Below are 12,402 nucleotides of genomic sequence, written 5' to 3' on the forward strand. Positions count from 1 at the left end.
TGCAGTCTTGGAAACTTAATTTTCTCCTCACACAGAAAGGAAATTGATCTCTTAGGGGGTCAGTTTCACATTAACCAAGCACATAAAGCTGTGAGGCATAAAACCAGAATTCTATTTTATTAACTTTCCATGAATCCAGGATACTTACCATTGCTTAGAGAAATATTCTGCTGCACATGGGAAATCTGAATGCCAAAAGTTCAATTTAAAATGTGAATCGTAGTTCACTAACTAGCAAAATCTGCACCTGTGGTTTGTCTCCAATAAGATCTTCCTAAGAAGTCAAATTAAAAGGAAAACTGGTAAATTGCATCAAGTTGAACAGAATCCATTTTTCTCAGGCTTTGGATTTTATTAGTCAGTAATATTCAATTAAGGCTACATATAAGGTTACCTACTTCTTATTTTGACAAGACATTAAAAATATAACTAAACTATAGCTACCATTAAAAAAGGAAGAAAGGAGGACATACAGTTTCAGAGGAAAAAAAAATACATCCTTTCCAAGGAAAGACAATGCCAACATTAAAATTTCAGTTTTATCATACTTTCAGACTATTCCATAGACCAGAGTTGATAAATCACCAAATTAGGCATTTTAAATAGCTGTTGCATTCATCACTCAATATAAGTAATTTTCCAATGAGCTGGTAATACTTAGAATCAATTGGCTACAGCTTCCTTCACTCCTTTCTACATGAGAGTGGACTTGACCTTGAAACCAGAATATTTGGATAATGACAGAGGGAGGCACACGGTAGATGTTTGACTGGAGTCAGCTTTTTCTCCAGCTCCTGCTCCTTTTTGTATCCTTGGTCTTCCCTCCTCTTTGCACATTTTCTCAGATGATAAAATCAAAGATTCCAGTGCCTTCATTTATAGCACATTTAGGCAGGCCAGGCTAAGCTATGATGTTCAGTAGGTTAGGCGTACTAAATGCATTTTTTTTTTACTTACTGTATTTTCAATTTATGATGAGCTTATCAGGACGTAACACCGCTGTAAGTCAAGGAAGATCTGTACCTGATGCTTCTAGGGTTTCAGAAGATTCTCAAAGGATAGTTTGCTGTTAGGATTCACATCTAGCAGTTTCTCAAGAGGGGACTGTGGAGGTGAACTTGCATTATATCACAGTGAATCAGGAGGTACTCGAGCTGGAATTGTAATAATACAGCGCTAATTAGGCCAGAGGTACAAAGGGTTGAGGTAAAATTATGTGAAGTCCAGGCAATGAATGCAGTGGATCCAGTGAAACCCACCTTTGCCTTCTGTAATGTTTCTGATCTAATCAGTGCCTTCCACAGAGCTGCTTTGTAGCCATCTGTGAACCAAAGTAGGTGTCTCTGATGTAGATCGAATAGGGAAGAGGTTACCTGAGACTAAGTATAATAAACATCACCTTTATAATTGTTTCTATTAGAAGAGGAGAATTGTTTGGTAAGTAATTAAATGAACCCTGAAGCATGAACAAGCATAGCTTGAGCTGTTAACAAGCTCAAGTGCATATTGAAGGTTCAGATCCAGGTGCTAAAGAAAAGGCAACAACACCTTTAAAGTCATGGGTAGAAGGAAATCCTTAGTCTTGGAGGATGCCATGGAGATTACATACTCCAGAGGCCTTCCAACTTTTCCCAGTGGAATTTTGCCAAGAAATACAACAGGTATAGCAGGTAAAAGGGAAATTTTCTCTATACTTAACATGAAGCCTTAGAATAAATTCACTGGCGCCTTGGGGCTCCTTGAATCATACTTGGAAAACCACTGGCTCAGTCTAATTATCTGACCTGATAAAAATGCATTTTATCACATTAATAACCACTCTATTAGTGGACAGTGAAATGGAAACATCCAGCCTAGAATACTAGCCACAAAGCTTTTCACTTTCCTTACACAGTTGGAACTCATCTTATTTGCCTAAGAACCTTAAGGCAGAGAAAGCAAGGATGAGAAAAATCATGGGGTGCAGAGGAGAACATGTCCATTGACAAATCCTAAGTTATTCCCTTTTTTACACAGTTGAAAAGGAAAAAGAGAACACTTCATTTTGCCTCTGGCAATTAGTCTGTTAATATTAAAAGAGAAGGTCCTGTCATGCTCCCAATCAGTTATTTAAAGTTGCTTTCTTCTGTTTATTCCCTTTCCTCATAAACTTGGTCTCACGCATTGTTGGGAAAGGTGGGAGAAATGGTGCAATGGTCTTTTAGTGGCAGGAGGTTTTCCATAGAAGGAAAGCGAAATAACAACAACCCAGATGATGTTATTTTGAAGCTGTGGGGAGGGGACTTCGGTAACACAAGAAAATAAAATAGACAAAGTGATGAAGTATTATGACATACTGGTCCACACCATTCAGCATGCACTGCAAAGCCACATGTAAGGATTCCAGAATAAAATTTCCCATGTTGAGGGAGAAAGAATTCCATGTCATCAACCCATCCATCCGTTCTTATTAAATCTCAGGAATGTGATTTGTCCAGTGCAATATTTTTTTCAGGGCTGATTTTACTTCCTTATTCCTCAGGGTGTATATTAAAGGGTTCAGCATTGGTCCTACCAGATTCATCAGAATTTGGACCACAGTTCCCAGCATGGGGTTGGGGGTGGGCTGCAGGTAGACGGTAATGATGGGCCCATAGGCACAGAGGATGGCAATCAGGTGGGCACTGCATGTGGAGAAGGCACGGCGGCGGCCCTCTGTTGATCGAATACGCAAGATGGAGATGGAGATTCGCGTGTAGGATACAAGGATGAGGAGAAAGCAGACGAGAGATATTAGGCCCACGTTGGTGAAGCTCACCCTCTGGGCTAGGGATGTATCAGCACAGGCCAAGGGCAAGAGTGCTGGGATATCACAAAAGAAGTGATCCACTTCATTGGGACCACAATACGGCAAGGTGAAGGTCAGCCAGGTTAGGATACTGGAATGGACACATCCTAACAGCCACGTGCCCACAGCCAGGGCCACGCAGATTCTAGGGTTCATGATGACTGTGTACCGCAGAGGGTAACAGACAGCAGTGAAGCGGTCATAGGCCATCACGGTGTACAAGAAGCACTCAATGCTGCCAAGAAAGTGGAAGAAGAAGAGCTGGGAGACACAGTCCTGGTAGGAGATGAGCGGGCTCAGTCCCACGAGGTAGAGCAGCATTTTAGGACAGGTCACGGAAGAGAAACTCATGTCAAACACAGACAGGTTCCCCAGGAAGAAATACATGGGTGTGTGGAGGCGAGTGGAAGAAAGAACAGCCGTGAGAATGGATGCATTTCCCAGCAGGGTGCAGGCGTAGAAGGGCAAGAACAGGACAAAGAGTGCGGGCTCCAGCCCCTCTGTGTGCGGGATGCCCAGGAGGATGAACTCAGTCACCGCAGAGCGGTTCTCCATCTCCCTCCGGGAGAGCCAGTCCTTGGGTAGGAAGAGGGAGCAGGAGACAGGGAAGGAGGTCCTGGCTGGATGTCAATGGAGTGAACACACTGGGAAATGAGATGTGTGATTTAAATGACAGTGTTTGGGCTAGGAGTTACGGAAACACTACTTACGAACCAAGTTTCAGGGCATTTTAACTGGAATGTAGCTACCTTAGCCACCTTGATAATTTCTGTAACATATTTTTCCTGTGCTGATTCCAAATGCAAACATCCTTTATTAAAACAATATTTTAAAAGAAATATGTTGGAGCAAGGATTTTAACAGGAAGGGTGGTACCCCCACAAATATGCACCCTCAGAATGGAGGGGTATCAGAAGCCTCACAATCACCCTGGGGCTCATTATATCTCTAGGGGTACGAACTGTGACCTGAGAATCACTCTATTTGTGAACCGCTACAGCTGACAAAATTATATTTTATTCTTATCTCTGTTTTTTGGTGAGCCATAGGGTTAAATAATCAGCACATTACCACTTGAAATGTCTACACAACACGATTTCAGTTCATTTAATCCACACAGTAACTCTTTAGAAAAGAAAACATCTGGACATTAGACAGGCTACACAGTTCTACATTGAGGTCACTGTATGTGGCAGAACTAGGGATCTGAATTCTTCTTTCTTTCTTTCTTTATTTTTTAACATGAGTCTTTCCATTATGTGCATCTGTGATGGGCTATGATGTTACTAATCTTGTCAGATTTTGCGCCCGTCCCACCCCCGTGTTATTCACGCTTTTCCTTTTGATGTCACAAATCTCTAAAAATGTTCCCACTCCTCCTTAGTAAGCAATGGAAATCCAGCCTGCCTGCCCCTGCACCACCACCACCACCACACACATATACTGAAATACAAAGTCTAGAAGAGTAAATGCCTTTTCACGTGCACTTCTCTATCCTCAGTGCAGAAAGCGGTGCCCGGCACAGAGTAGGTCCTTAATAAATATTTGATGAATGAAACAGTGAAGCGACTCGCTCAGTAACTGGCAAGAAAGGATATCATTCAGTTGTTTTGTCTTGTACGAGGGCTTATATGACACCATCAGCTATTAATACTCCTAAACAACCCTGTAAAGAAGCTTAATCATATACCTGTTCATTCTTTGCACCATCCTCTGAATAGTCAGAGTTTGTCCCGGGTGTTTTATCAAGAGGAGTCGCACATGACAAAGAATTGGACAAAAGGTGTCAGGGTATAGGCTCACTTAGAGGGTCCAACCTTTTAATCTCTTTGAATTAAGACCAAATCTCTGGTTATAAAGGGCAATAGCAAGAAAGGAGTTTTTAGTTGACAAGCCAACATGGTGAGTTGAATAACAAACCAAGCAAACGATGTCCTATTCTTGTGCCCAGTAGCCCCAAGTCCTTTTCATCCTGGACTCTGAGACCATTTGTAAACCAAGGACTCCAGATTCCCCTCTCCACTGGAAACTTGAGGAAGAAAAGAGGAGTAGAAATTAAAGAGATGAGGGTGGCACTTCTGTAACTCACAAGGAGGGAGTGGATTCTTTTATTATCTGCCTCTCTGGGCTCATCCATCCATATTTGCCTTTAAGCCAGGGTCAGGGATCTCCTGCCATCATCTGGAAAGTTCTCTCTTCTTAGTGAAATAAACTGAGATTAAATGACAGAAAGCTGAAAGTACCTCTTGTCTTCTCAAAGATTTCTTCCAAGACACTGATAGCTACGTTGTTTTCTCATATGTGGAAATTTAAATGCTGTTGGGGCCCTTGGGATCCCCTTCCTGAATGAGTCCTGATTCAAGGGGGTTGTTGAGCAAAGGGAGTAATTAGAAGTGGGTAAATGATCTAGCTGAAACACAATGTGGTTTTCCCCCTTGTAGCACGACTGTGATGTGAATAAGACAGAGCCATATCTACGCTTTTTATCTCTGTGACTGACCTTGGGAAGTACAGGAAAAGGTGAGAGGTACAGCTCAATCATCGTGGACATAGAGAAGCTACTCCCTCGGTTTTGGGGTTTATTTTTAGAATAGGAAATAATAATCGTAAGTCTGAGGCTTTTAACATCTGATTTCACATACTTTGCCTCAGTTTGTCCATAGCTCTTCTACATTTCAAACTATGATGTTTTGGTTTAGAAATAGAATTTCCATTCTCAGACTCCTCAGCAAGGAATTTTGTCAATTGGCAGAGCTGGCTTCCCTGAGCGAGGAATTGTTCTCCACATGATTTTTCCAGAATTGTATCCATGTATTAATCAACAAATTCTTATTAATAACTCATACAACTATGCACAAAGCATGTCTGCTGCATCTGGAATTTCTCTTCTGTAACAGGAGTCAAGAACTTTGTCCCTTGAGAACTAATGTTTGAAATGTAAGAATTGTTGATCTTGTATGTAGCAGAAAGCCACATAGTTTTCAAAGAACTAAAAATAAATAGATAAAAGCGTAAGTTAATGAGCTAGAGAAAATAAAAAGAGAAAGGATCAACAATGCCAAATTTTGGCTTTCTGAAAATACTAAGAAAATAGTTATGCCTTTGCAAAGATGATTAGTGGGAAAAAAAGAGAGCGATGACACATAGAAACAACATGAGGAATAGAAAATAGGACAAAAGCACATGGACTAAGCAGATTATATGATATATTAAAGTATTTTCAAATAAATTTGAAAACTGATAAACTGAATAAAATCTTAGAAAGATACAACTTAGAACAGACTCAAAAAAGACATGGAAAATATAGATCATCATATGTACTAGTTTCAATTGTTGCATAGCAAATTACTCCAAACATTAGTGGTTTAAAATAACTATTTATTATTCCAGTTTCTGTGGGTCAGTAATGCAGGCACAGCTTAACTGGTTTGCTCTGGCTCAGAGTCTCATGAGGCTGCAGTTAAATTGTTGGCTGGAGTTATAATCTTCTTGAAGGCTTGACTGGGGAAGATTTACTTCCAAGGTTAATCACATGGCTCTTGGCAGATGAGCCATAGGTCTGTCCATAGGTCTGCCTCACAGCATGACAGCTGGCTTCTCCCAAGGCAGTCAGTCAAGACATAGCAAGACAGGGCAGTACACCCAAGATTGAAGCCAGTCTTTTATAACCTGATTTTGGAATCTCATCACCTCTGCCACATTCTATTCACTAAAAGCAAGTCACTAAATCCAAGGGAAGTGATTATACAAGAACATGAATCCTAGAGAGTGGGCATCATAGGAGAGCATATTAGAGGCATTGTAGGACAGTGGGAGAGTGATGAACTATTAAATCAATGGCGCTGGGACAACTGGCTATTCATATACTTTTTAAAGAAAGGAATTGAATTTTTACCTCATCGCAAACAAAAGTCAATTCCAGATGGATTAAAGGCTTACAAGTGAAAATCAAAACAGTAAAAAAATTACATACATAAATTAAGGATAATAGATGACTTCTAAACAAGACACAAAAAACTCTGAAAGAGATTATACTGGGAAAATTTGGTAAACCATTCACGTTAAAATAAGGCATTGATTGTATTAAAAAATACCTTAAAGCTAATAAAGAGAGGAACCACAAAGTAAAAAACTATTTGCCGTGCATTTTAACAATAAAAGATTAGTATCTAGAATACGTTATCTGTGACAGAGCAATTTATACCCTGCATGGCATAGCCCGCCTGCAGCCTGTGTAACTGACGTTTCATTGGAACAAGCCTCATCTTGTTTCATTCGTTTACATATTTTCTGTGACTGTCTTCGTGCTATCATACCGGAATTCTGTGTTTGTGGCAGAGATCAATGGTCCCCAAAGCCTAAAATACTTACTGTCTGGACCTGTAGAGAAAAATGCCTGCTGAAGGTCAGAGGTTTCTATCAGGATTGCTTCCCTGTCTCTATGGCAGAAAATACCTTACAACTGTCATAGATACTTTTTTTTTCAAATTAACACATAAATGGGAAGGGAAAAAAATCAGCTCTACTCCCAAGTGGACTAGAGACCGCCTCTGAAACAGCCGGTCCCCAGCCGGCTTCTTCAGGGCTCCCTTGACATCTTTGTCAGAGTGTAGATGTTGGGGTTTAGTGTGGGAGTGATGACATTTCCAAAGATTTGCATTGGGGTTGCCAGAACCTCGCTCAAAGATGGCTGGCTATAGATGAGTGCACAGGGCCCAAAGAACACCGTGACCCCTGAGAGGTGGGAAACACGGGTGGATGCCACCTTGTGCCCCCCTTCAGCAGTGTGCATCTGTAGGATGGCGATGACAATGTGGACATAGGAGGTCAGGATGAGGAGGAAACACATTGTGGGCAGAAGGCTAGTGTTGGTGAAGCTCACTGTCTCAATAATGAGGGTGTCACCACAGGCCAATTTGACAACAGGAAAGATGTCACAAAAGAAATAGTCTATCTCATTAGACCCACAGTATGGCAAGTGGAAGGTCAGTGCAGTGAGCATTGTGGCTTGAAAAGAGCTCACACACCAGATGCCAGCAGCCATCCCGGCACACACCTGACGGTTCACGATGATGGTGTAACGCAGTGGGTGGCAAATGGCTACAAACCAGTCCTAGGCCATCACCGAGTAGAGCAGGCACTCACTGCAGCCCAGGAAGTGGCAGCAAAAGACCTGGGACACGCAGCCCCCCAGGGAGATGACGCGGTTCTTCACCAGCAGGTTGGCGAACATCTTTGGGGTGCTCACAGCAGAGAAACCAATATCCAGCACAGAGAGGTTACAAAGAAAGAAACACATAGGAGTGTGGAGGCAGGAATCAAACATCACAGCCACCAGGATGAGTGGGTTTCCTAGCAGAGCGCAGAGGTGGAAGGTGAGGAACACAACAGAGGGCACAGTTTGCTGGCCTTCTGCATGTGGGATGCCCGACAGGGTGAACTCTTTGACCGAAGTGTGATTCTTTACCTCCATATAAGTTAGATTTTATCCTGGAAAGAGGGAAAAGTGACAATAAGTTAAGGACCCAAGGCACCGAAATCCACTGCCTGCTACCTACAGATTCATGAAAAGAAAGACAGCGGTAGACCGTGTTCGTGCAAGGGTAACGTGCGTGGTGACGCAGACCGCGGGAGCGGCAAGTACCCTAGACGGAGGTGCGGCCTCGGGTGAGGACTGGATGCAGGCAACTGGACTGATGTGTGGACAGGTGTTATTTATTATTATCAGACAGAGAAGAGCAAGTGACAAAGAGAGTAGCAGCAGTGAGAATCCACCTGGTCAGGTCTCGGAACCCGCTTTCTAGCCCACGCTTGAATGCAGCGTCTCGGGAACCGCTGCTGCTGTAGCCACTCCTCTCCAAACGTCCTCTGACCCGCAGTCCTTCTCTGGCCTCCCAGGTCCTGGACTTTGATTCTCTTCCTTTGCTCTGCCCCTGTGGATGAAATTCTCTGCTAGATGGGTCATCCGATTTGGGATTTCTCCCACTGACATTTTTCTATCCAAATTCTTCTTACAGTGTCCCTTTAATTGTAGAACACGGAAAAGTCTTATTCCACCACCAAAATCAGCCTGGGCCCCCACACCCCGGGCTGGGCCTGGCGTTCTGGGGTCCTGCTTAGGTGAAAAGAGAGCTCAAGACACTAACTGAAGACATGAGAGCTGCCAGCTTGTCTAGAACCCCCGGGATAGGCAGAGAGGTCAGTTTGTTTAAGGAGAAACAGCACCTTTGTGACAGGCTTCCAACCAGGGAACAAAGCACTAAGCTGGAGGAAGGACCCTGAAAACAGGTCAGATGAATTTTAGTTTTCCTACAAGGACATTCACTCATAGATGACAAATAGTTAAGAGATACTCATGCAAGGAATTATCTCTCACCACTGCTCAGCCCCCCACCGCACGCGCGCACGCACACACACACGTTGTTTCTCCCTGTAAAGCATTTCTCACCTATTCTTTACTTCATTCAAACCAAAAACAAGCAATAACACCTGAAGTTCAGCACCCCTTCTGTGAGGTCCCTCCCCGGTCCCATAAAAATATATTCCACATGTTCTGTTTTATTTCACACCTGACCACAATATTTATCCTGGAATGTTCTAGTTGTTTATCTGTTTCTTTTCTCCAGCAGACTGTGACATCTCTCATGTAGGCTAGTGCATCTTCTTCATCTCTGCATTTCCTGCTCCCAGCACAGAGTTCCTCATCAAATGACATCTGAATGAGTGAAAATGAAAGGGAATTGGGTCCCGTCTTTTTTTATTACAAATTGTTCTAGTCTGACCATCTGAGCAGCTACAACCAGGAAATTGAGGAACGGGAAGAGGTCTTCAAATGGACTCAGAGAGGCTAGAGAAGGAAGGGTTTGGGATGCACTAAATTTGACATCATTTGAGATATATTTTCACCTTCCTGTTTAGATTCTTATTTACTGAAAAACAGAGGAGAATCAGCACAGAGGGTTTTTAGGAGCTGGAGTGACCAGGCAAGAGTCTGTCTCTGCTCCAGAAGCAAGCGCTAGCCCGCCCCATGCCTGGAGACGCACACGCAGTGCTGCTGATCTGCTCTGGCGGGTTCCGTGGCTGCTCTCTGATCCTGAGTACAGAGACAGGGGAGAAACTGGTCTCTGCCTCTACCCCCTTCTCTTCCATCATCCTCTTTCCAGTGTCCTTCCGTCTCTACATCATAGTTAGAATAATCTTCACAGCAACTGTATTCCCCACGTGTGGTTGTGTTCCCAGTGAATTCAGTCATGAAGACAATAGTGCCCTGTGTTGAAGGAGCAGACTTCATCCTTAGTGTATTTCAGCCAAAAAGTAAAGAAGTGTAGGAATGAGGACCAGAGTCAAACCCTTTCAGTGAACAGAGAAGCCAAAGATACGAAACAATGACAGCTTGGACCCAGCATTGCCTCCTGGCTGTACCGCGCACAGCGGAGCCAGGTCCGGGTTCCTAACACGGCGTCACGGCGCAGTCACGGCCGTGGCTGCCCCACTGGCCCTCCCCCAGGCCCGTCCACGTGCTGCGCTTGTACAGCCGGAGCCTGCTTCAGGTCTGAGCCCCACAGACGGGGCTGTAGGGGAGACGGTAACCAGCACCTCTGCTTCCCTCGTGAGAGATGCCTCGGGTCCCTGCCTGAAGTCCTCTTTGCACAGTGTATTCATGTTTTCTAGGGACCTGCTTGTTGCCTTGAGCGTCCACCTCTCCCACTTTCCCCAACCGCTCCTAGACCCGTAAAATGACGGCTTGTGCAATGCAGGCCCTGGAGGAGACAGTCACTGCGGCTGAGATGAAGACGCTCCAGGGCGAAGGGAAGACGAAAGGGAGGGGGGATGCAGGAAGGTGAAGAGCACAGGGCTGAGAAGCCGAGGGCCCGCCTGTACTGCCGCTGGGGAGAGCGCCCCGCTTCCCGCATCAGCCGTGGGACGTCCTCGGGTCCCAGCGTCAGAAAGCCGGCCCTGCAGCCTTCCCTCCGCGCGTGTCCTCCAACAGGTCGCTTTAACTCTTCCCGTCTTAGTCCCCACGTGGCAAAATGGAGACACCCATAATGATACCTGTCCTCTCCGATTACAAAAATATTTGTGAGAACCGTACACAGATGTTCTATAAACTGGGAAGTGCAGGTCAGGTGTCGCCTGCCGACCTCCACAGCTGCTCAGGAAGGAAGCCCAGCGGGCGCAGAACTCTCCTCAGCGATGATTTCACCTCCTTATTCCGGAGGCTGTAGATCAGGGGGTTCAGCATGGGGGTGACCAGGTTATTCAGGACCTGGACAGTTGCATCCACCCAGGGGCTGGGGGTGGGCCTGAGGTAGATGAGGACCACCGGCATGTAGAACAGCAGGATGGCGGCCAGGTGGGCACTGCAGGTGGAGAAGGCGCGTCGCCGGCCCTCTGCAGAGCGGATCTGCAGGATGGAGTAGACGATGCGACAGTAGGAGGTGAGGATGAGGAGGAAGCAGGTGAGGGGCATGAGGCCCACACTGATGAGCCCCACCATCTCCAGGGCCGAGGTGTCTGCACAAGCCAGCTTCAGCATCACTGGGATGTCACAGAAGTAATAGTCCACCTCGTTGGGGCCGCAGTAGGGCAGCTGGAAGGTGAGAGTAGTTAGAAAGGTGGCCTGAACGCAGCCAAAAAGTGAGGTCCCCATGGCCAGGATGGCACACGCTCTGTGACTCATGATTATCGTGTAGCGCAGAGGGTGACATACGGCCACAAAGCGGTCGTAAGCCATCACCGTGTACAGGAAGCACTCTGTGCAGCCCAGGAAATGGTAGAAGAAGAGCTGGGACACGCAGCCTGCATAGGAGACGGCTCGGCTGTTCCCTGAGAGGTAGAAGAGCATCTTGGGGGAACTCACGGAAGGAAAAAATATGTCACACACAGAGAGTTTACACAGGAAGAAGTACATGGGGGTGTGAAGCCGAGAGGAGGAGACAATCGCCAGTAGGATGAGCAGGTTGCCTATAAGCGTGAGGACGTAGAAGGACAGAAACAGGACAAAGAGCGTGGCCTCCAGGCCGTGTGTGTGCGGGATGCCCAGCAGAATAAACGCGGTCACCACCGAGGCATTCCTCATAGCTGTGAGAAAGTCAGACCTCGAAGAGGGGCCTGAGACACCAAAGTCTGAACGCCAGTATCAGATTATTAAGCTTCTCGGTATTGAGTGCTTCGGCTGTGTTTTTAACAAGGAACAACCACCTTCTTGTGAATGGCAGGCTCTACATAAAAATCCCGGGTAATAAGGAAAGGCTGCTTTAGAGCCAGTCTGTCCACCTCCCGGAAAGAGCTGCCCTCTGTGACAAGATCAGAAGTTTTGGAATCTGTTCAAAACATTCTCATGTTAAGTTAGAAACCTTCTTACAGTTGTTTAATTCATGGATTTACTCTCTTCAGGCATACTTATATTTTGAACTCTCACGGTATCCCTGAGAAGCAAACTCCCACTCTGCAGTACCCTCTGAAAGATACCAGAACACTTGTGTTAGAATCAGAACGCTTGATTTGAAGCCCTGCTTCGCCACTTAATAGCTATAGTAAAGACAATTTATACAGTATCTTTCATAGACATAATT

The 12,402-nt window shown here is 45.0% G+C and overlaps 3 protein-coding genes across 3 annotated transcripts; all 3 read right to left on the bottom strand.

The window, feature by feature from the left end:
• Positions 1–2,449: 2,449 nt before the first annotated feature.
• LOC102516649 (putative olfactory receptor 10D3) lies at positions 2,450–3,382 on the bottom strand. The gene has a single exon (XM_006174369.1). The coding sequence runs from the start codon at positions 3,380–3,382 to the stop codon at positions 2,450–2,452; it is 933 nt and encodes a 310-aa protein (XP_006174431.1).
• A 4,024-nt stretch (positions 3,383–7,406) lies between these two features.
• On the bottom strand, positions 7,407–8,300 carry LOC102516899 (olfactory receptor 958-like). Its single transcript, XM_014565033.1, is given in 1 exon segment — positions 7,407–8,300. A coding segment is annotated over 1 exon segment (894 nt).
• A 2,649-nt stretch (positions 8,301–10,949) lies between these two features.
• Positions 10,950–11,906, bottom strand: LOC102517158 (olfactory receptor 149-like). Its single transcript, XM_006174370.2, has one exon. The coding sequence runs from the start codon at positions 11,904–11,906 to the stop codon at positions 10,950–10,952; it is 957 nt and encodes a 318-aa protein (XP_006174432.2).
• Between the last annotated feature and the right edge of the window lie 496 nt (positions 11,907–12,402).

The sequence above is a fragment of the Camelus ferus genome, chromosome 33 (assembly GCF_009834535.1).
Source record: "Camelus ferus isolate YT-003-E chromosome 33, BCGSAC_Cfer_1.0, whole genome shotgun sequence".
Lineage (NCBI taxonomy): Eukaryota > Metazoa > Chordata > Mammalia > Artiodactyla > Camelidae > Camelus > Camelus ferus.